The sequence below is a fragment of the Podarcis muralis genome, chromosome 4 (genome assembly GCF_964188315.1).
Source record: "Podarcis muralis chromosome 4, rPodMur119.hap1.1, whole genome shotgun sequence".
Classification (NCBI taxonomy): domain Eukaryota; kingdom Metazoa; phylum Chordata; class Lepidosauria; order Squamata; family Lacertidae; genus Podarcis; species Podarcis muralis.
In genome coordinates this window covers 52,113,993-52,139,312 of record NC_135658.1, presented here as the reverse complement: position 1 = coordinate 52,139,312, position 25,320 = coordinate 52,113,993, and the positions used below count along the sequence as shown (strand labels likewise).

At 40.4% G+C, this 25,320-nt stretch overlaps 1 protein-coding gene across 1 annotated transcript; it reads right to left on the bottom strand.

The window, feature by feature from the left end:
• Window positions 1-916: 916 nt before the first annotated feature.
• BACH1 (BTB domain and CNC homolog 1) lies at window positions 917-23,893 on the bottom strand. Its single transcript, XM_028726997.2, has 5 exons — window positions 23,711-23,893; window positions 13,496-13,789; window positions 9,083-10,441; window positions 6,261-6,467; window positions 917-3,954 (listed from the first exon to the last, which is right to left on the bottom strand). Exons 2-5 carry the CDS (start codon window positions 13,730-13,732, stop codon window positions 3,676-3,678), a joined length of 2,082 nt encoding a protein of 693 aa, XP_028582830.2. The 5' UTR covers window positions 13,733-13,789; window positions 23,711-23,893; the 3' UTR covers window positions 917-3,675.
• Between the last annotated feature and the right edge of the window lie 1,427 nt (window positions 23,894-25,320).

The following is a 25,320-nucleotide window of genomic DNA, read 5'->3' as shown; positions in this document are numbered from 1 at the left end:
TATGTGCACAACTGCACATACACACATCACATCGAATCTGAAAGTGACATCACACAAAGGGACAGAATGGGGCAGTACAGGAGTGGAATGGGATGTTTGCAGGCTTTTTCAATGGTGTTTCAAATATATGTGTTTTCACTTAAATGAGTGGTGCCTTAGAACGTAACCCCCATGTAAATTGGGAGTTGCCTGTATTACAAAGTACAGTGGTACCTCGGGTTACAGACGCTTCAGGTTACAGACTCCGCTAGCCCAGAAATAGTACCTTGTGTTAAGAACTTTGCTTCAGGATGAGAACAGAAATCGCATGGTGGCGGCGCAGCGGCAGCGGGAGGCCCCATTAGCTAAAGTGGTACCTCAGGTTAAGAACAGTTTCAGGTTAAGAACGGACCTCCAGAACAAATTAAGTTCTTAACCAGAGGTACCACTGTAATATAAGAACACAGGGATGTGCTCCTGCTCATGTCACCCGTCACCCCATTGCTAATTCCCTTCACCTTACAATTGACCAAACCCCCTCCCTTTACATTTTACCCCCTTCCTCAAAAAAAAAAAATTCAGGACATACCCACCCCTGGAAGATTGCCCATTTACCCATGAGGAAAAGCAGCTCTGAGACTGAAAGAAGCTCCACATTCTTGGTTTAAACAAAGCAGAGGAACATAAAAAGGAATTGTGTTTTGTTCAAAAGTGGAAGCAAAACCTTATAATCTCTTTACAGCCACACAAGGTGGCTTAATTCACATGGCATAAAACCATGTTTTTTCTATGTCTGAACTACATCACTGTATGAGTAAGCCCTTATAAGCAAGGATTTCAGAAACTTCCTAAGAAACAGATAGTTTTATGACCCAAAGCTTAACCACAGTAACAAATTATGTTTGTTTCTCCAAGTTAAGAATGAGACTCAGGAAAGTGAGTTTTTAGGAGTTTTATTCCAATTCAGTAATATTTGCTGCTTTAATATATTATATAAACTGTATAAATAATGTTATTTCCAGAGTTCAGCTTTAGTAGTACTAAATGAATCAATCAGTATGCATCAATTCTACAATGCCAAAATTTTACAAAAATGAAGACCTCCTTAGAAAGGGTAGTGGTTTTTATTGCATTAGAAAACACTGAACTATGAAAGATATAAAATCAATTGTAATTAATGGAGAGTCGTTTTTTACAATCTTGATGCTGTTTTGTTGTTAGAACACCTAACAATTTGCCCAAAATATTTTACACTACTTTTGACATGCCTTGATGCAAATATATTACAAGTTCAAAACTGAATGTTCTTGGCTGAAACTAAAAAAAATACACATTTTACCTGAGAGTCTTGTATATTAAAATTGCCATTGAAGTTCATTCCAATATTTGCAAGTTGATGTTTTAGCCGTTCAGTGTTTGCACACAACCTGAGGCATCACTGTACAAACTTTCCTAGAGGTAGCTGACTAGGTATTAAACCACCTCCTTTTTTCAATTAGGTATTAGAAACTGAGCATATTTAACAATTCCTATAAAAATGTGAACTGAACCTGGAGCTTCAATTCACAGACCATGAGTGGTATTCAATTAAGTTTTACTTAACATAGACCCGAAGAAATTAGCAAACATGCCTATGTTAGCTCCATTAATTTCAACAAATTGACAGAGAGTAAAACTAGTTGAATACCACTCAGTAAATTTATTAACCAACAGCAAGAATGCAGTGCAGGCTCTGATGCACTGCTCTACTGGACAATAATCCAGTCTTCCAGACTCTTTGTTAGTTGGCTTTTGAGAGACAGAGACTTAAGCCAGACTGTCCCTGTCAACCTCAACACTAGCCAGCCCATAGAAAATCCAGTTCCCTACAGATACAATTTAGTTTACAGTATTGACACTTAGCTGTATCTCAAAAGCAATTATGTCAATATTACATCCTTTCAAAACAGAGCTACTTCTTTAAAGTATAAGTTTTACATTATAAGCCTAAACAAATTTGGCACTGCTAACTGATTTGTCAGAAAGGAACAGGGTGGATCAAGAAGGAAGTTGAAGCATATGACTCCTAGGACAGAAGTTATGTGCACTTTTCAAGAGTAAGTGCCTTAGTAAATGCACACACCACCCAAAATGCTAGAATCCTTCCCTAAAATTATCACAATGGAATTGAACATACACAAAAGAAAACAAATGAACTTAGAGAGGAACTTCCACAATGAAGTCAAAAGTCTGTAAGCTGTGTAAATCATAATGCTAATTCGTGACAAGTATTTATGAATACTACTGCAGCTTTGAATGATCTTGAAATCATTCTGTGAGGTAGTGTAGTTTTTGTAATACATGCTGGTTATTAAAAGTACTGTTCAGATTATGTATTTGGCCAAATGTTCCCCATGTATGTTCGCATTATATTTTATAAAATGCAATTTTACGTTCCTAGAGGCTAAAGTCAACACTAACTTAACCAATATCTTAGCATGTTAAGAAATAGCAGATCTACTATGCTAAAATCTTGCAAAGCAGTTATAGAAAGATGATCATATTCCAAACAAAGGTATAAAAACAGGTGCCTGTTTTGAGGTAGGAAATGAAGAATTCCATTGGCTTTTGCATTTGTAAACCAGCAAAAATATTTGAGGTTCTGTAGATAAAGCTTCTGTTATTAAGAGCAATTACAGATTTTATATGGATTTTCTGTAATTAATACAATGCAGAGAAGCCTACCATAAAATTCTCTATTTGCTTATTTTTAATAGTTAGAACTATTGAAGAATCGAAGTGATTCTATTTTTATAAGTGAAGAACAAGACAATGAAAACTGAATATAAATTAACTATCCATTTAAGAGAATAGTTTTTAAATACATCCGAACTGGTCCCACTATTAATAGTAAAAGCTGAAATCCTTCTAGAATACTTGATCATTTTAATTCTCCTTATAACCACTTATCAAATCTCAAGCAAGAAGCACAAATTTTATGTCAAGCAGAACCTCACGTATTGGGGGCAGTATCCAACAATGCCTAAGGACTTTTGCCCAAGGGATAGAATGGAATTTCCTCTCCTGTCCACTCCGGTCCCCCAAGCAGATTTGGTGGGTGTTTGGGGGAGGAAAGGAAACAAGAGTCCCACTATGTCAACAGAACTCCACTGTCGCAGCACTGGGTGCCACCCTTGGAGAACATGAAAGGACAACACGCCAAGAATGGGAAAAGCCTCTAATGAAATGACCCACTATTCCCAAAGATGTGTCACCAGGTGCATTTATTCATTTGAAACACATCTAGGCTGGATACTTGAGGGAATTTTTAAGAAGGCAAATTGTTCCAGTTATTTTGATTCATATGGCACTGGCAGCCTAAATTGCACAACAGCTCCTTCACATGTCAGAAGAGAGAAGCCCATAATTACTTTTAGGGTTCACAGAGAATGGTGGATAGTTAAGCATAAGCAGATGCACACTATTCCTCCTAAGCAACCAATCTTTTAACCCTGTTAGTACGAGTGTGACAAAAATACGGTTTTTCTGTAGTGCATTTATCAAGTCATTCATTGATGAAAACTGGCAAGACCAATACTGTTCTGCACACCTCTTTGGACACAATGTTTTCTCAGATATTATTACAGGAACTGGACATTTTTTTGTGCTTGATCATATCTGTATCACATGCTCCTTTTACATTTGGTAAGTGGAACTCTAATCATTTGTTGATGCAACAGAAAGGCCTGCAGATAATTCTACACACAATGGCGTTGCAGACATAACATCAGCTGGTGCTGGTTGTTCCTTCTCTGGGACCAAAAACGAAAGTGGACAATCAGAGGCAGAATATTTTGCAAGAATCTGTATTTGCTCATGACTCAGTGCTGCTTCCTTGCATACTTGTTGGCAAAGTCCTGTCAGATTCTGCTTTGTCTCAACCAGTGTTGACAAAATTTGATCTTTCTCCTTCAGCAAGTTCTCTTTTTCATTTTGCTACAGAAAAACAAAAGAGTTATAAGTTTGGTACTTTGCTCTGAAATGCAGTATGCTTTATTCTGAAATGCACTGTGCAGCTTTATTTTATTTTTTAAATCAAAGTTAAATTGTACTTCCAGGCGTGTGGATTAGTTTAGAAAAAAACAATAATGGATGACACTAGATGGCTTGATGTGTAGTCATTTGCAAAAATTAAAATGAAATGTAACACAAGTTCACGAAGTGTTAAAACAATACTAATAGCTACTCCCATATATATAAGTACTGAGTTCAATGTGGTTCCAAAGGAGGTGGGAATATGATCACAGCTCAAAAGTAAAGCTAGAATGTTACTTATGTGCAGCTTTAATTCAAGTGGTCTAATTCAGCAATCTAATTGGCTATATTTGTGAAAGGGTGATACACTGAACTTTCAATCCATTTAAAGGTAGCAGTGTAGATAACTGGTATTCCTTGGACAAAATGCAGCATGCTGAAGAGTGCTGTTCTGTCTGAAGATACCCATGTCTCTTAATGTTTCCTAGACTCTTGCTCCTTCACTCATGTAAATGATGGAATTTTCTGACATGATGAGTATCAGACCAAATAATCTGTGGACCACTTCACATAAGCAACTGGAGGAAGCACACCTTCACAAACACAACTAGGTAAACTGAGCAGGGAAATCTAATTCTAGCTACTGCATTTCATTTTAAAGACTTACAATAACAAGCTTACAGCCCTATGTGAATGTGTTTGTACCAGAAGGAACGTGTTAGGCATTTTATTAGCAGCCATGTTTATGATGCTCCAACACAGAGCTATTAGGTGGGTGGCAATAATCCAGATTTCCCATAGCAATAGGCTCTACACAGATAGCTACATATACTTAGGGCTGAAGAAGCATACACAACAAGAAGTAGTGGTACAAAATAGTCAATCGACAGTCAAGTTTCAAAACTTGGGTACTCAATTACCTACTAATGTTTCCAGCAGCTTCTCTCTTTAATAGCATAATTGTGTTCTAACAAACAGTTGTGTGAATGATATTTATAAAGTAATAGGGTAGCATATCGTTATGATTTTCACTTCTAAGATGTATGAATAAAAATGGGAAGAAATGCAACACTAGTTAGCCAGTGTGGATTAGAAGTGTCTTTTTGTTTCTGATAAAGTGTGTACTCTGGATGAAAGAGCCCTTGCTACAGTAAATGGCATCTTTACTACAAATGACTCAGGGACTGCTGTTTTAGGCAGAGTTACGAATCACCACTGACTTGTAAAGCAATTTGTTTTGTTGGCATGACACCACATACCAAACACCAGGGTCAAATATACACCTCAGATCCAACACACATTCAGAAACAGAAAGACAGCAGCACTAAGGAGATTTTCAGGACATTTTTCAAAATTCCCTCCATCAAGATACTTGCCACCAGTAAGGTTATTATTATCCCCTACAATACCCTATAGAGATACCAGAAAAAATGTAAAGTTTTTCAAGAAGTAAGAAAAGACTCATCAAATTTCATAGGGAGGCAACAGGATGGGACCTTCTAACCCTTTTAAAAGACACACTTTGACCATCACATAATTTCCCCCATCACTGATACAGTTGCTATTGATGAGGCAACATGACCTCAATCTCCCTAAAAGAAACACAACCTCCAGAGCAGCGGTTCTCAACCTGTAGGCCCCCAGATGTTGTTGGACTACAACTCCCATCATCCCTGAGCTCTGGCCTTGCTAGCTGGGGTGATGGGAGTTGTAGTTCAACAACATCTGGGGACCCACAGGTTGAGAAAGGCTGCTCCAGAGCCTGGAAAGAGCGAAAACACACAATCCTCCATACACTGCTACCGTTATGTTCACCATTAAAGCAGCTCCCTGACACTGCTTAGCAGAAAGAAGTGTAGCAATGAAAATGCAAAAACAGATGGTGAAGGTGGCTGTGGTACAGCTACTGCTCTGGCTGTAAATGAAGTAGGTGGCTAGCCTGACAGAAGGGAGTCAATGCAGCAGCCTTCTTGTGCTCAGCTTCTCCTTGCAGGTTGCCAGCTCATCTCTGGAATGCACAGTTCTGCACTGCCACCTCCGTGTACACAGTTTCTCCCTCCAGCTACTTACTGCCCATCAGACACTTTGCTATAGTTGCAGTTCAGGTGAGGGTATAGAGAGAATGGGAGTCAGAAAGATCTCAGGCTGCTCAACAATACAGCTATCTCTGAAAACTTACAACCATGATGAAAGGAATCTACAGGTGTGGCAAAAATGATCCAGGATTCTTTTGAAAATGTAGGTTTAAAAATGCTTTTCACACATACCAGTTTCTCTATTTCACACTCAAGATTCTGTATGCAGTCAAGCTTTCGCTTACGACAGCGCTGTGCGGCAATTCTATTTTTACTTCGCCTTCTAATATCATGGATACAGTCCAGCTCTTCTGGCGTCAATTTGTGCATTTTTAGAAATGACTGAAAGTCATTTCTAGAAAGAGAAATTATCTTCTGTGGATTAAATGGCAGCTTTACCTGGAAAGTAAATATAGCTTTAGAAACTTGCACACCCTACTGTGTTTCAAAATGTGGAGACCCATGTCCTAGTGCAATCATTTACGTGAATGGTTACAAGGCCAAAAAACAGCAAAAACAATCTCAATACTTGCTTTCTAATTGATTGGTACATTAATAGCTTAAAAGTTAAAATATATATCTAATCACCTTAAGAGTCACATTCAGAAAGAAACACAACCACTTTGTATGCTTATAGTGCTAATATTTAGAGCAGGACATGGAAAGGGACGCTGGTGGCGCTGTGGGTAAAAGCCTCAGCGCCTAGGGCTTGCCGATCAAAAGGTCGGCGGTTCGAATCCCCGCGGCGGGGTGCGCTCCCGTTGCTCTGTCCCAGCGCCTGCCAACCTAGCAGTTCAAAAGCACTCCCGGGTGCAAGTAGATAAATAGGGACCGCTTACCAGCGGGAAGGTAAATGGCATTTCCGTGTGCGGCTCTGGTTCGCCAGAGCAGTAATGTCACGCTGGCCACGTGACCCAGAAGTGTCTCCGGACAGCGCTGGCCCCCGGCCTCTTGAGTGAGATGGGCGCACAACCCTAGAGTCTGTCAAGACTGGCCCGTACGGGCAGGGGTACCTTTACCTTTACCTTTATGGAAAGGAATGGTATTTTATCTAACTAAATCTGCAATAATGAGGAATTTCTGTATAAATGTTTGGCATTTGAAGTAGCAATCCTTAACAAAAAGTGAGGAACATGAGCATTTAAACATGAAGTTAATTTAAACCTTTTCAGCAGGTCTGAATATTAGCCATTCTGAATACGGTATGTTAAGTATGAGAGGAACTTAAGAGCAGCAGGGTTCTTCAAAGATGAAGACCAAACACCTTGAAAATATTGATGTGGTCAAAACCTAGCTCCACTTTAGAAAGCCATACTGTGCATGATATGTGAACAATTAGAATGTATAGCCAATCTCCGGAATCAGTGGGGCAAGCTGTAGGGGTGGTTTGCTTGTCACCGTTCAGTTCACTAAACTGAATACAGGGAAATTCAATAATCAGTTAAGAGAAAGTACGTGGGAGAACCACAATGCTGTTCTAAGTAGAACCTAGGTTGGTCCAGTCTGTGGTTGGGAGGGTGATGATAAGAGATTGATCACATTATATTAAGAGCATGCCTGTGCAGAAGAGGAGCTGTGCCTAGACACCTTTAGAGAAAGTGTGCGTACACATGCAAGAGTACTGGGCAGCCCGGAAGCAAAAAATTCCAATGATTCACATCTACCTATGTAGACAGATGTTAGTAAGGCAGCTGCCGCACAGTACAAAATGACCCGTATTTATATCCAGAGTAAGTGTGGCCTGTGCATGATCCCAAATTTTGAAAGGGGAGTCTTTTGAGAGACCACCATGCAATCTGGTTGGGAACACGATCACAAATGCTATTTTGTGTGGCTTGTGGAAAGAAATTTACATTAGCTGCAATAAAATATTTAATTGTTCAACAAAAATATTTCAGTGGAGGACAGAAATTATGCAAAACTGACATTTTCATACCAGAATCCAGTATCAATTGTACTGTGTTACAGTGCTTAAAGGTAAAGGTAAAGGGACCCCTGACCATTAGGTCCAGTCGTGGATGACTGGGGTTGCAGCGCTCATCTCACTTTACTGGGCGAGGGGGCCGGCGTACAGCTTCCGGACCATGTAGCCAGCATGACTAAGCCGCTTCTGGTGAACCAGAGCAGCACACGGAAACGCCGTTTACCTTCCCTTACCTACTTACACTTCATGCTTTCGAACTGCTAGGTTGGCAGGAGCAGGGACCGAGCAACGGGAGCTCACCCCGTCGCGGGAATTCGAACTGCCAACCTTCTGATCGGCAAGCCCTAGGCAGTGACAATTCCATTCTGGTGATTATTATCTTGGAACCGGTTATGGGGAAGTACCTTTAGCTGCAGGTACGCATGGTGGAAAACTAAGTGTAAAAATAAAAGTGCTTCTTCAATCCCAACAGCCATTTCATCTTTCAAAACTTAATATACTTCTTAAGGCAGGTGTTGCAAGTGCAAAATGAGCACAATTACGCAACCCATTTCAACAGAATTTACTTCCTAAACAAATTCATTTACTATTGCAAACAAAAGCTGTCATTATATAAAACGTTTGTTCGTTTTAAAGTGAGGAGGAAACTCTTAAGCTTTCTTTTAAACCAGGGGTCTGCAACCTTTAAGACAAAAAGAGCCACTTGGACCTGTTTCCGAAGAAAAAAAACTGGGAACCGCAAAACCATTGTGACATTTAAAACAAATATATCTCCGGAGCCGCGATCTGACAGCGGGCAGGAAGGTGACGTCGGGACGGTGCATGACTAACGCACGCACCGCCCCCAAGCGACATCACAGCCAGTACAGCGGCCACCACAGTGGGGAGTGTCGGGGCGCACAATGCGCCTCCTCCCCTCGCTAGTATCCGCCCCGGAGCCGAGGCAAAGGTGTAAAAGTGCCACATGTGGCTCCGGAGCCGCGGGTTGCAGACCCCTGTTTTAAACTGTCCAGTAACAAAGTGAAAGAGCTCTCTGAATTATAAAATGCAACTTTTAAGACAGAAAAGGGGATACTTTGTACATTCTCACCTCACATTCCTGTTCTCTGGCAGAACAGGATTCACTATCTCCTTCTGTATCAGTTTCGGATTCTTCTTCCAGGTTTATCACACAGGTGTAAGGGCACTGATCTGATTGCTGCTCTGGAACACAGTCTCCACTATTATTATCAGTGCTGTTTTCAGTTCCAAGATTACTGATGAAGGGGCAAGTGACGGAGCTCAAAGTTGTAAAAGTTCTTTGAGGGCCATGCTCAGGACTGTCACTGATCCTAATACCTAACCATGGGCACTCAGTTTTCTTTTCGGAACAGACCTGCTCTGTAAAGTCTTTCGATGATGCAGGAGACAAGCTGACTTGACACGCTGGATCTGTGCTGTAAACATCACTCCAAAATCCTTTTGCTAGCTGTTCTGCTATCTCTCTCTCCACACTGCTGCGATTGCTAGGCGAACTGCTGTTCACATTTTCTCTGTCGCACAAATGAGATTTCAAAGATGGGCCCTCAACGTTTTCATTCACTGATTTGCAACTTCCAGCTCCAGAAACAATGCCATTTTTTCCAGCTACCTCTGTATTGCTCTGCATACCACTCAAAGTCAAATTACAACATTGATCGTATGCATTTAAGAAAGAGGCAGAATAAAGTCCATGAGTGGCAACGGAAAAATTGTGGGGGGCAAAAGCAGAATCCATCTTCTCCACAGAGCATTCAATACTTTGGAACAGAGGGGTTGTCTCTTTTATGAACTCTTCTTTCCCATCTTCTTCCATCTCTACCTGAGCATCTTCACATTTTGCGACTGGCTGCACAGCTGCACAGTCAAGAGATTTCTTTATAGCACCAGTAGTATTTGATTCAGTCTGATGAACGGATGCAATCTCTTTAATACTGGAGTTGGACTCCGCAATAGCGACTTTATCATTTCCTAAAGCTTTTTGGAACTTCCTGTATTTGGGATATAGGGACTCTAAACCAAAGACATGACCCCTTTCTGATACAGACTCACAGGTCTGACTGGCATTATCTTGCAGAATAGACATTTCCAAATTTTGTTCATTTTTGCAGGCATTCAACTGAGGATTTTGAATGCGTTTATTTTGTAAAATGTCACCCACACCATCTATTTCTAGAGCCCCATCATCAGCATCTATTTTACGAAGCTCTTTCTGACAGCGCTGTTTACAACATTTTTGGGGGAGGTATTCCCGCCGGCCGGATTTATGGTCCAGGAATTTGAATTTAAGAAACTGAAAGCAAGATTCCTCAATGTCATGTACTCCCAAAAACTCTGCACACTTGCAGACTTCAGCCACATTGTCTTTATCTAAAATAAGTTTGGAAGTGTATGCAAATTGAAGCAAAGGTTCAAATCCATTTAGTGTTACCTGTCGAAGGGAAGAGGAGCAAAAAGATGCATGTTAAATTTCTAACCTGCAAAAGACAAAAATGACACTTGTATGAAAATTAACCCTTCCTGTTTAGCAATGTGAACCATTAACAAGTTATGATTAAAACTGCTTCTAAATAACCACGCTTATTTTTGGCTTGCTTACTCTCAAACAGTCTCATTGCTAGACAAACAAATGCTACAATGTACACTAGAAAATATAAGAAGAGAATCAATCAAAACTTCAATAAAAGAACAAATGCATGTTTGGCAGGACACTTTGACTATACAGAATTTTATTACAAATAACGTTTTGTAGAACTGCTATAAATTCTATATAGGTACATTTGTTACATGGTGGCTCAACATCTAAAGTTATTTGCGGCTACAAAGGAATAGTAATCAGATTGCATTTTATTTTTCACTTTTTACAGCTTTTTATAGAAGTATTTTCACTCTTAAAGCACCTCAGCACAATCTGTCCTGAAAATCCATTTTTATACATAGGGCATTCCAACTTATCCTATGCAATGTTATACTAAAATGCTTCTGAAAGAGCAATGCATCTTGTAACTGCAGCCGAACACATAGGCAGTATATGCATGCACGTGCAAAGGAAAGAATAAAGCAGGTAAGAAGAGAGTGAAGAATGAAGTAATGAGGAGACGTACTAGAGATTGATGTTACCAGACTAATGAAAATAGTTGAAGGATTGGAAGCTGAAGACTAGAAGTCTAAGCATGCAAAACTGGTAACCTGGAACACACATATTTTACACGGAAGTTTCACTGGGTTTTGTGAAAATATCAATACATTATGTGGAATGCAAAGATGGTGGTAAAGTTGCAGTATAAAGGAAAGAAACATGCTCAAAGGGGCTGAAATAAGGAACTCATTCTACGTGCAGCCATTGCTGCTCTAAGATCTGAGGGGGAAAGAATGGAGGAGATCTGTGATGGCCATGTACCACTATGTTTCAGTGCCCGTTAGGAGTAGGTATTTAGTACTCACATTCTTTGGAAACTAACTGAGCAACAAAAGTGGGACTATGGAGGGGTGTGTGTGTGTGTGTGTGTGTGTGTGTATTCTACTTTTGAGTCAATGCCAACACATCATATTTCCTCCATGAAAGGAAACCCTGGAATTTTCTACCAAAATGCAAAACTGATATTAAAACATGCAAAAAAATTTAATAATAATTATTGAAAAGCAGATGGATAATCTATTTTTGTTTCACACATCTTTCCTGCAAAAAGGATATGGCTCTTGAAGTAGATTTCACTTCAGCAATATGTACCTTTAGACCAAGCCCTAAATTAATTCAATGCATTCTGTTAAAATTTTAAAGTAAATTCATTTGGAATATAATGGATTTGTAAAAGTACAGATATTGATCCCTATGATGTTTTTTCCTGGTGCTATTACTAAGCTATCTCTGCTGTATGAAGGATGTTTTTATTACAGAAAAGCATGGACAGACAATTTCTAGGAGTTGGAGACGCCACAGCAATGATTTATAGGGTACCACAAGCATTGTGACACTGGTGGCTTGACTGAAGCACACCCACTACTTTGCCTGGATTATACTTCTTGGAGAGAATAGTGGCTAAACTGTACAAGAACACATAATCAAAAACTCGTACAGTGGTACCTCTGGTTACGAACTTAATTAGTTCTGGAGGCTCGTTCTTAACGTGAGATACCACTTTAGCTAATGGGGCCTCCTGTTGCTGCCGCGTGATTTCTGTTCTCATCCTGGGGCAAAGTTCTTAACCTGAGGTACTACTTCCAGGTTACTGGAGTCTGTAACCCAAAGTGTTTGTAACCAGAGGTACCACTGTATTAGTTTTTAGGTTCCTAGAGTATTCAAAAAAAAGAAGTTAGCTGTAGAACAGGACACTACACCAGGATGCAACACACTTAAGACTGTTCAAGACACAAGCAAATGATGGCTTACCATCTATTACATTTGTTGTAGGAATTCTATATACTTTTTTCCCCTTTTACAGAAAGAGAAAAATTTACATTGAGGAGCTACAGAAATGGAAATTCAAGTGGAAGAAAATAGAGGAAGTGCATGTAGAAGGACTGCATAGCAAGAGAAGTTCTTTTTGTCAGTTTCAGAATTAATGTAATTGTGGTTATTCTAGAGAACTGTTTACATGGTTGTTTGGGAATCACAAAGGTTTCTTCCTTATAAACTCAGAACCTTTCAACATGAGTGAGCCTGTATTTGTATCTTTAGTAGGAAAAGAAACTGATACATCTGTTTTCTCACAATATTGACAAACACTCCTGAAATAAGGAGTGGCTGATGCAATTAACAGGAGATTTACACTTGATATAAACTGAAGGGGATAATCTAGTTAACCGTGAGCATGAAAATATGCACATGAAGCTCTTTGCATCCTCCAAACTTCTCTGCATGTGGAGGAAGAAATTAGTGAGGGAAAGATGGCAGGAGATTAGATTATCCTCTATTTTATCTCATACAGGGCACAAAGTATTCATAGACTTTATAATCTTGGAATAATAAACAAGCACCAGATTAAAACATATCTGTTCTCCCAGGCGTTTGACAGAATGTGATATGTTGGTTAGTATTCTGTCTGCTTGCAAGTTAGCGTACTGTTTAATTGAAATGTACCTTATAGTGTATCTTGTGTTTTTACCTTGTATTTTTACAATGTGAACCTCCCTGAGATGTACAGATGGAGGCCAGTATACAAAATTAATTAATGAACTGCAATAATAATGATGTTCTTCATGTCATTGCTTTTTGGCGTTTAACCTTATTGTAAGTTGCTTAAGAGACTTTCTGTAATAGGCAGCTACTTAGTCAAATCATTAATACTAATACAGAAGGTTTTCTGCCCTCCCAGAAAATCATTCTATGGCTGCTTGACATAGTAATTCTAAACATCACTTGTATGCTTTCACTAATTGTAATATCTACACCACCTTGAGCAGGAACAACATTTTAAACATGTGAGTAGGTAGAATAGCATACATAGGAAGTGAGTTAGCTAGCAGCAGCAGCAGCAGCACTTACCTCTTCAGGTAAAATAATAAGATCAGGTTCCAACTGACCCGCAATTCTTGAACGGAAGTAATTGCTGCAGGCTGCAAGCACAGAGCGATGGGCCCGAAATCGCTGATCTTCCACTAAGATGGTAACATCACAAAAAAGGTCTTGCTTTCTCTGTTCGTCAAGACTAAGCAGTACATTGGCACTGTGTACTGAAGATTCATATGCAAAAACCACACTGTTCCTTTCACTTAAAGACATTCTGTATCACGTCTGTGGATGAAGATCTCAGAGGGAACATGCTTCTATTCTTCACACCTGAGATAAAGGAAAAGTTTTTTTTACAGAATGCTCAATAATACAAAACACCATAAAGTTAAAGGAATCTAAACCAAGAAAAACCATTGCAGAAGATATGTCACCACTAAACAAAACTGTCAATTATTAATAGATGCATTTTATAACCTGTATATGTGGCCTAATCAGGTGAAGAACATAAAATTTGTTGTTGTTTAGTCGTGTCCAACTCTTCATGACCCCATGGACCAGAGCACGCCAGGCACTCCTGTCTTCCACTGCCTCCCGCAAGCATAAGTTTAGTTTGTTTTGAATTTATTTTCACTTTTCACGATTTTATTGTTTGGTTTTATATTTTCATTTTGTTGTAAACCAGTGTGATAAAACAGTAAATAAATATTGTTACAATTTTTAAAATCCAACTGAAAGGCCTTTGCCAGGAAGCCTGCCTGACTCCCTGCTTACAATCATTTTCATCCTCTAAAAAGTTAGGATAGTTTAGATTACCCAGTGTGTTGATTTGTGGTCTGAGGCAAAAATGTATCACTATTCAAGTACATGTATGCTGTATATCTGTTCTATTCTGTTGTTTCAATGCTTTTATTTATTTTTGTTGTGACCAATAGCTGACACATATATGGTTGTTGTTGTAGTAGTAGTAGTAGTAGCTGACACATATATGGTTGTAGTAGTAGTAGTAGTAGTAGTAACATTTTAAATGTTAAGATCAAGTTGAGTGTTGTTAGGTTTTTTAAAATCACCACACACATAAAAGCCAAACACAAAACCACAACAATCTAAGGTAGTTGTAACTGTGTACAAAGCTAACAATACATAGGAAATTTGCTACGCAGACTGAAAAAAGGAAGTTTCAAACCACTGAAGATGTAGATCAAAGTTCATCTACCCACACCCTAAGCAGAACTTTCATTTGGTATATAACAGAAGTTGCAAAAATGCTTCTAATTACTAGCTCCCTTCAATTTTCTGTTTAATGAAAATGTTAATTTAAAAAGTATCACAGCATAACACTTTTCAGCCCATGTTTTCTTTGACAGAAGATTCTTTCACCAACTCTGCCTGATAACTGGAGACAGATGGCTGAAACTCACCCAAAAGCTGGTAAACTAGCTGCATATCTTTCTAACTGCAGGACTATGTTACTGTAAAATGTTCTACATAGGATTCATAAACTTCATCTGGTGCAAAATATAGCAGCTAATCTCTTGACAGACTTGGGTTTTCAACGGCATCGTGCACCAGTGCCTTAGCATCTGTGATGGCGTCCCGTTTATGGACACTGGATAAAGTTTGTAAAATCCAAGCTGTTTACCAACTACCTAATAAATGGATTGACCAACTGTAGCTCTTGAATCACTGTAAGGCCAAGCCATTCCCTCCGCTGCCATCCATTGGATGGCAATATTAATTTCAGCTCTTTTAAGCCTAATTATGAAAAACAGCAAGCTATTTCTTATCACCTGTCTCCATCAAAATGTGCTCAGTTTACAAGACTGCATAAGGAGTGGGGGCAGAACTTCACATTGAAGGAGTCATCATACCTGAATTTTTTGTCAAGCTGAGTCATTTCTTCCTTGTGTATCTCTCTAGCTAAATACATTCTGCTTATGCAGGGTAAATTGTGCAACCGCATTGCCTGAGCGAGTCTGTACAAATGTAACTTGAACTTTAACAAACAGGTCTGTTGAGGAAGCAAACAGAATGAATGCTCTTTTAAATTTATGGGCTCCAATATTAGAAATGGTGTAGGATATAGAAGCTGGGTGGAGGGATCACTGCAGACTTAGAAGAACAGTCAGTGTCAGCTTTGGGAACACTGCCGCCTTCATATCCTAATGAAATTCCACATGTCAAATTAAAAACCCGAACACCACATCTTTAGTAGTCACACATGCACCAAACTTCAAGGAAAAGGGTACATTAAAAGGTACAGTGGTACCTTGGGTTAAGTACTTAATTCGTTCTGGAGGTCCATTCTTAACCTGAAACTGTTCTTAACCCGAAGCACCACTTTAGCTAATGGGGCCTCCTGCTGCCGTCGCGCTGCTGGAGCATGATTTCTGTTCTCATCCTGAAGCAAAGTTCTTAACCTGAAGCACTATTTCTGGGTTAGCAGAGTCTGTAACCTGAAGTGTATGTAACCTGAAGCGTATGTAACCCGAGGTACCACTGTATTACACATCTCAGGAGCCACAAGGAGACACTGAATCGGCAATAAAAGTTAAATGGGTACACAAATTCAGAAAGTGGGAGCAGATCATTACAGCTTCTAGTTTTCCACCCAGCTTTCAATGAATATGGCCCCTAGGCATGCTGTTCCAGAACAGAAGCGTTGTTGTTCTTTCACATATACTACACACATACAAATCTAGTCCTCCATGCAGGACATGGGGAACAGTATTTACCCTTAGGAAAGGCATATTCTGGTTGCCAGGATATCCCACAATTGCCCACATTCATGTTCAGAAAACATCTCATGACTGCCTTTGCTAAAAACCCAAATTATAAGGTGTGCTACATTGTATCTGTGTTTTGAACCTGCTCTATTCTAAGTCACAGGAGATTGTAAATATACGTAAAACAAACCAGAAGGCTATGAAAAGTTCCTTAGTAAGACATCCCCAAGGTAGTGCTTAGGACTGAATTAGGATCGAAAAGTAGGATAAATGTGAAAAAAATGGACATGTTAGTTTGTAAAGTTAAACCTTTATAAATATGCTGTTACTTCCCTGTACCATTGGGGAAAGTTTTTTAAAACTAAAATAAAATTAGTAAAGGTCTTCCTAATTTTTTGGAAAGTATCTTGGACTGCAATATCATGTATTCAACTATGATGTATGGAAAAGATTTAAGAAGAAGGAAAGAATTAGTTTATAATGTTGTAACTTTGAGAAGCTACCACTAAACCACAGGTCTATACTGAGCCCAAGCCTTGAACAGAAAATCTGCATTGACTCAAGCAAAGACTTCCATTTCAGAACTGGGTAAGTTCTAATTTAACTATACATTGGTGTTTTTCCCCACAAAGACACTGCACAACTATCATTAATTAGTTTCTAGGGAGAAGAATAGTGCCTTAAGTTGCAACACAAAGGTTTCCACCATGCAATATTGCTGTCCAATATAAAACAAGATTATTGCAATATTAACTAACAGAATAAAGGCAACCGGATAATACTGTATTTATTCAAAGAAGAAAAGTGTACAGATTTAATATAGATGCATCTGACAATCCAACCTAAAAATATTTTCTTTTGTTGACAACACATTTCCAAACTGGTGTAAAATATGGGGGGATAAAAGCTGTCCAGTTAGGACATTTACATAGACAAGTAGCAGTAGCTATTAAATGACAGTTGGCTATCTAACCCCACCCCAACCACCTCCCCGTTTATGGAGGAAGAGATACGCTTTGAATGAGTGCCTGCAATAGTTAAGAGCTGCTGATTCATTATGTTATGCTGACATGGCATGAAACAGCATTTTACTGAAAAAGTTACTGCCTCACTTGAGCAACCTTACTTTAAAGTGACCAGAATTTTTTCCCCTACTACTCAATTTATAAGCATTTGGTTATTATGGCAATCCATTGCAAGCATTTTAACAACTGTATGGGGGGGGGGGGGAGAACTACTATATGATTAAAAACATATTCTAGATTTTGGGATGTTGAAATGATTAATGCATATAAACTGGGGGAAATGGTTGGACTAGGTCCCGGAAGAACCATTTTTTTTTAAAAAAAAACAACAACAACAACACTCAGCCTGAAATCCTGCTAGATGAGCTTGGGCCAGTCATTATCTCTCAGTCTAACTTGCTTCTCAGAATTGTTATATTTCCCTGAGCTCCCTGGAGGATATTAGTGTAATGAATATACACAGGAGATATATATTAACATGATAAAAATGAATGTTTATTAATGTTGTGAACCAATGTTAAAATAAATAGGCACCTTCATTGAGTCCATAACAGATCTCACAAATACACACTTGGAAGAAATCTGTATCATTAGGTACGGTGAGAAATTATGTTGTCAGACTGTCAACCTACCTACTAAAGCCATGAAGATCACTGGGTGACCTTGGTCTAGTCACCCCTTTATTATCAAACTAGTCTACTTGTGGGGATAGAAACTGAGATGGGAGAACCATGTGTAATACTTTGATCTCTTTGAGGGCAATAATAATAATTAACATAATTTGCATTATTGTTCTGTGTAAGTGCTCTTAAACATGCAGTTCTTTCGACCAAACATTAGGAAGAACTTCCTGGAAATAAGAGCTGTTTGACAGTGGAAGAGACTCCCTTGGAAAGCGATGGACTCTTCTCCATTGGAAGCTTTTAGGGAGAGTTGGAATTTTTTTTAAGAGAGCTGTATGGCCAACTGTCCAGGATTTTTTTGGGGGGGGGTCCCTTCCAATTCTACAGTTCTATGAGTCTATGATTAATGTCTGCAACAGCAGCTCTTTGCCTGTTGAGTGAACATGGCCAGGAAACAAGAGATGTTCAGTGGGCAGGAGGAAAAGATGATGGCCATTTCAGAGAGGAAAAAGAAGGTATTGAAGGACAAAAGAATGGGAGGAAAAAATATTTATACTTGGCTACAGGAAAGCTGAGCTATTGAACTTCTCTCCACAAGGAAAATGTTGCAGCAAAGAATCAACAGAAAGTGATGTCAATGTAATTGCTAACTGATAATTTTCAGCTTTCACAAGGAAGCCCTGGGGGGTAAAAAGTTTATGAGCCCCAGAGCTAGATAGTAGGATATGTATCAATAATCATCATGCCAGAAACTAGGAGAAGAAAACCAATGTGTTGTCGCCCACTCCCCAAAAGAACCACATTTAACCCTTCTGTTGGTTGCTATCACCCACAGAGCTGCCAAATATGATGCTTGGATAGAATTGCATTGCTTCTGGAAGTGAAAGAGTTAAGAACATTTTCTCCTTACATTAAAGTGTTCCTAAAAGCCAGCCCCATGAAAAAAAAAATGCAATGAGAAGAGTTTGTTTGTTTGTTTAATTTAATTTATATCCTGCTCTTCCTCTCAAGGGAACCTAGGGTATACATGTGTCTACTTATCAGAGAGACCCACATAAATTGGAAATTTGGGGACATCATAGCTTTTCAATGTCTGTTTCAATAATAGGTGTAGAAATCATGCTCTGTGTTACAATTTTTTAAAGTCAAAGCTTCATACAATATGAGGGAGTGCACATATAAACTGATTTTAGAGAGTTCAACTTATATTTAGTTGAAGCCTTACTATATAACCTCATTCAGGATGTAAAAAATGCAAAGGTATTTTTACGCAAAGCAGCTCTAATAGTAATTAGTGAAAATGTGACTGTTCTTACAAGTCTTAACTGCAACAAATGACTCCAGGGCTTTTCAAATTAGCATGCAAATTAGTATTATCCTAAAACCTCTTAATTTGAAGTGTTTGAAACCTTATCCTAACACCTCTTAATTCAACGTGCTTGAAACCGCTTAGCTTGCAGCTGCAATCCTGTAAATTTGTGTCCACTGGGCAGAGCAATCAAAACCCCTGATGCACCATGATGGAAGATCTAGATGAGGCACAGGTGCCCCTCTGCCCAGGAGGGCTCCACTGGTGCGGAGATGCCACAGCTGTGGAGGTCCATGACGCGAAAGGGGGGGCTGCAGATGTAACAATAGTCTATTATTCTGTTAAGCCCCACTGCTGCCTGACCAATATTAGGATCATCCCCTGAATGCAGGGTTGTAACTTGGTATCCCAGTCCCAAACAAATTACTTGACAGTTTTAGGAATTTATTTCCAATAAGTTTAAGAAGAAGCAAATTAGTATTGCCACACTAAAATGAACAATAGAAATCTGCCATTCATTAAAACTGAAATCCAATACATACAGTGGAACCTCGGGTTGCGAATGTGATCCGTGCGGGAGGCACGTACGTTCGCAACCCGCAGTGCCACGTCTGCGCATGCACAGGTCACGCTTCGGCGCATGTGCAAGGCGTGATTTAGCACTTCTGTGCACGCATGAGCGCCGTAACCCATTCCGGTACTTCCAGGTTCGGCACGGTGCGTAACTCGAAATCGCGTAACCTGAAGCATCTGTAACCCGAGGTAACATTGTACTTACTTGTGATTAGGGCCTATTGAACTCAATGTGGATTATTTCCAAGAAAATATGTGTAAGATTCCAGGACTGGGAATCCAAATATTAGTTTTGAAGGTGTTAGGCTTCATTTACAAATGTGCTGAAACATTATACTCTTATACTGTAAACATTATACTCTTATACTGTACAGAGTTAAAGTCAACTTTAAAAACAATCAGTATGCCATTGACACGTAGTCTACAGATAATTCTGTGTCACCACAAATTGTATCATCCCTAAACCTCATCACACTTTTGAGTTATCAGTCAATAGACTACTGTAAAATAGTAGGAAGCAACTCAGTTTGCTTTTGAGTAAGCATGCACAACTTAGAGCTGCAAGGTCTTTCTAGACTTTCTGAACTTCCCATGTGCTCACCACACTGCAATCTGATTGAATGCGTGAAGATTACTGTGCAGAGTTGCTTATACTGGTCCAACACCGACACTGTAATTAGAGGGGGGGAAATAGTATAGACCATCTGGCTTAATCCAAAGACCAGCTCTTCCTTCCCAAATCAAATTGGAATCATGGAGTAGGAAGTGCATTCCTTGTACAAATCTAATGCTGATTGGTGGCAGTCCTTTACTGAGTGCATAGAACCCAGCCAGATATTGGCTGGTGAGGAAGAAAGCTCCAAGTACTTCAGAATCCAATCCATACCTGGAACTTTGAACTCTCCACTTTCAGGTGCTCCACGCTCTCAAGTACAACCCAACTCATCCTTTGAGAACTGCTCTCCTAACAGCCCAATCCTGAGTATATTTTAAACAAAAAGTAAGCTCCATAATGTTCAGTGGTGCTTATTCCCATGTCAACCTATTCCAACAATGTACAGTATTGCAGACTAAGCACACTTATATTCAAGGATACACAAATTTATATCCACCTCCAACTCTGTCCTTTATCCAAACGGAAAGGATGGGATTTTATATATTTCCTACTAAGCTTGAAAGATACTCCAGTCACCTCCCGAGTGAAGTGTGACTGTGGGAGTTATGTCCCCAAGCTCTTTCCAGCTCCAAGGTAGAAGGGGTAGGTTTGTCCCTGTCCGGATAAGCCTCAGAGATGCTCCAACATTTCAGCAACATCTCAGCGATTTCAGAGCCCTTCCAAAACTTAGGGTAACATCAGGGAGAACCTCTGTCCTTATTGAGGATTCAGAAGGGCAGGAACCCTTGTCAGAATGAAAAAGGTCTCATTGGTGGCAAGATGCTTATGGCCAAATGAAATCAATGGACTTTGCAGGTGTTTATGATTAAGCATTATTATTTACTGGAAGAAAATACCTTATATGGGCCAAGTTGGGAGATCTAGGCTTTAAACTACTTGGTGCTTTTAATATATTATTAGACAATTTTCCATGAAGTTCAAAGTGATAGACGATAATAATGAAATCACAAATACATTTAAAAAAATCAAAATAAAACAATCTGTCCATGATAAAACAGTAGCCAAGACCATTCTGTGCAGAATTTGGAGCTGAAGGTGATAGACAAAAACAAGTTAATTTTTGCCTTCAGAAGTTTACTAAATACAGGTTTAGGCAGGCCTCAAAGAGGTTTCCTTAGCTGTTATATATTCTGTTGTTTTATGGGATTTGAAATGAACATTTTATATTTGTTTCTAAATCTTGTAACAGAACAAGCGTAGCCAACATGCATTCAGAGGCACAAATTCAAATGGGGGAGGGGAGGGAGGAATGATATGAAATGTAGTTGGGCTTGTTTATCTATTGTGGTACAGCTAGACGCTTATGTCATGCTGCCAAGAAAAATAAAGACAACACGAGGAGGAAAGAAGGCACAGCTTATTGTTTACCTTACCTTGGCAGTTTTTCATGAGCCTAAAGATCTTTTGGAAAACACAATTAAGCTTTTTGTTTAATTCAGGTAATACATTAGTGGTGTAATATATCTGTAACAGACCTCGCCGAAGTGCAACCAAGGGGACATATTAAGATCTCATTCAAGTACTGTACTGGCCTTTTAATCTACTGTGTTCACCTGTCAGATGCAGCTGCTAAATCCAATGGGTTTCTCCCCCATTACAAGTAGACATGTTTGGCTACTTTCTTTATAATTTGAAGCATTCCACTTCAAAATACTAACTCAACTTCTTGACATCACATTTTATCAATGTCCCTAAGAGGAACACTCAATGTTTCAAACTAACCTCATGATCCTGTCCACAGAAGATGTGGGATCAGCTGATCCTGCACATGTTTACTTGGACACAGTTTCTACAATGATTTATCGTTAAGGGTATGTTCACATTAGCAGCTTAAATACAGTGAAATAATTTCTCCCTGCTGTGTTTCTAGCCACATGTGCATAGTGTTGCTCATACCACAGAGAGAGGGGGTAAGGATGTCTTCACATGTCATGCATGACCTTTTTGGCTTCCATGCCCTTGCAAGCCACCCCCCAAAAACTCATGTTCATGAAGCTATCATCTGCACATGTGCGCTCTTCCGTGCATGTGTGATGGTTGTCTTAAATGTTCACATTACCACTTATCCCTTCCAACTCTCCAAGTCTTTGATTCTATTATTCTATTCCAACCCAGTTGGATTTTAGCTGGTTTGAAGAAAAACTCATCAGTGTTTTTCAGCAGAAAAACAGCAGTGTTTCTCAAGAAAATAATGGATCAGTGTAGATACTGCTTCCAAAATTGGCAGTGGGAGAGCACTGCACACTGGATTCAGAGTAAGTGATAAAGTGAACATACCTTAAGTGTGTTAAGGGTTGCATCCTTCAAGCTGCATTTTAAGCACATTCACTCAATGCTGCCAGTGGTTTGGATTGCTTTTATTTTCTATTTGTAATTATTTGTTTGCTGCTTGCACTTTTAAAAAGTTGTGGCTTTTAAAACTACTGTTCACCACCCACAGAATTCTAAAATCGCTATTAGGCCAATCACAATGCCACAAAACAGGCAAAGCATTTCAGGTCTGACAGTAAACCAAGCGTGGCTGGCAGGAAAGCCATGCGAGTGCATCGGGCACAAAGTCTTGAGATGGAATGTAGCAGGAGAAAGCAGGCGTTCAAACGAAGCTGTCAGGTAGGCTTAAAAGGCTGCATTCCGTAGGCCCAGGCAATGCGAGTTATTCTGACGTTATTCAAACGGAAGACATAAAACCAAGCCCAACTATGCCCAGACGAACCTTATTCTTAGTCAGAGTGTTTAGTTTTAGACTGCAGTAGCCTGCGATGGTTCGTCCACAGCAAACCAACCCAGCTCCTTGTGACTCTCTCTGTGGCCAGCGGGTCTTATTGTCAGTCCGGCTCACAGGAGAAAAGGCACACGGACTGCCCCCCTCCCAGGTCCGGCAACCGGATTATAATCACAAGGTCGAAGGAGCAGGAGGGATGGGTCTCTGCCCCGAAGAGATTACACGGAGTGCGGGGGGGGCCCGACACTGGCGGAGCCACCGCGAGGCACCCAGAGCCCGGCGAAGGCGCGTCTATGCCTGTGGCCCGGACACCGCCGCCTCCACGACTCCGCCACCCGCCCCTCGAGTCACTTCTCAGCCTGGGCTCGAAAGGGCAGCCGAGCCTCGTCCTCGCCCTGCTCCACCCACCCACCCCCATCCGGACGCGGAGGAAAACATGCAGACTCTGGGGAGCCTCTCGCGAGTTGTGCGCCTGCGCTCTCGCCCTCCCTGCCGCGCTGTCCCCGCAACCCGCCGCGCCGCCCACGAGCCCCGCTCCGCCCGCGCGAGGGTTTCTCCCTCCACCTCCGCCCCAGCGCCGCCGGCCATCTTACTCACCCGCAGCTCCCTCAAGCGAGCCTGAGCCACTTCGACCCCCCTGCCTCGGGGCCAGCTCCGCCGCGGCTTCTCGAGGCGCTGCGCTGCCCGACCACAGTCAGGTGACAACATCACAGCCGCCTCCACGAGCTCTTCGCCGATTGGGCGCTGGCGCCAGCTGACGCTCGCCCTCCTCCCTCGGCTCCCTCCTCCCAGCCCCGCCTCGGTGTCCCCGCCTACTCCCTCAGCTGCGCATGCGCTCCCTCCCGTGAAGGCGTCCGTTGACGTTCCGAGCGAGGCCCCCTCCGCGCCGCCGAATGCGAGGGAGCGGAAGTCGGTCCCTCTCTGCTGCGCTCGTGTGGGGAGAAGGGTCGCCTCGAGGCGTTTCACCGCCTGAGGCGGAGCGGCAAATGTTGCCTTCCATAGTAGTACCCAAGGCTGGTCGAGTTAGTTCGGCACACGAGGCGGAAAAATGCCGCGAATGTTTCTTCCCCAGTCTCTGGCACCTAATAAATACAGTATTAAAGTAAACGGACAACAGTTTGCTGCCCTTAATAGAGCTACAGTTCCCAGCACCCTTAAACTATGTTTCCCATAATTCTTTGGGGAAAGCTATTATTGTTAAGGTGACAAGAGTACTTTGAATTACTCAGTAGATGGGTAGCTGCAGCAGCTCAGTCTTTGTGCGTGCAAGAGTACTATGCAATATGCAATAAAATAATAAGTATAAGTAATGGGTCAGTGATGCATATTTTGCTTCAAGTTCAGGTCCGAATGATTGAAGGCTACTGATTTACCCAGGTTTTTCTATTCTGCCTTTGGTCTTCAAATGTAAGACGTTATAATGATAAAAAGAAGAGGAAAACACTTTAATTATACTGCTATTTGCTCTCCCACAGAGCAACAAAACAATGCCATCCAGTCATTTCATTAGTGAAATGTGTGACAAATTATGCAAATCTTGCATGTTCTCCTTAATAGTTTTGAAGTGGATTGATTGATGGACCTCTTCTGGCAGCTTCCTTCAAAGCCTTTGAGAAGGAAGGAGCTGTGCAACAGCTACTTTTTCTATGGCAATTTATAGCTATTTATATGAACATATATCAGTATGTACTCTACAAATAATCTAATTCATTAGAAGCCTAACATTTGCTAGATGGCAGTTACTATGATCAACTGAAGCAAAGGCCAAAGGATAAAGAATATAAAATACATATTTTGATTGGCCCACACCAACAGAAATAACCTTTATCTGTACCTAATAAAAATAGCTATTGTACAAGTCATATCGTTCATTGCCTATAACGTAGTTCACAGGGAATTATTTTATTTCACTTTTTTGCGTATGTTGCAGTGTTCCAATTAGAAACTTATGTCATAGCAAAGAAGTGCTGTGTTACTTGTTCCAAAATAGTGGTGCTGGATGCAAAGGTATTTTTTTCAGTGTTGCTTATTAGTAGTATGTCAAAGTGTTGGAGACATAATAAAAGCTGAACCTACTGACATTCTCTCTCTTCTACACCATTTTTACAGGCATAACATCCCGCCCTTGCTTGCATCTGGTCTTCTCAAGATCTTGCATTCATTAAATTTAGCTTAGAACAGAACAAGGTCCAAGCCATCTCTTCTGT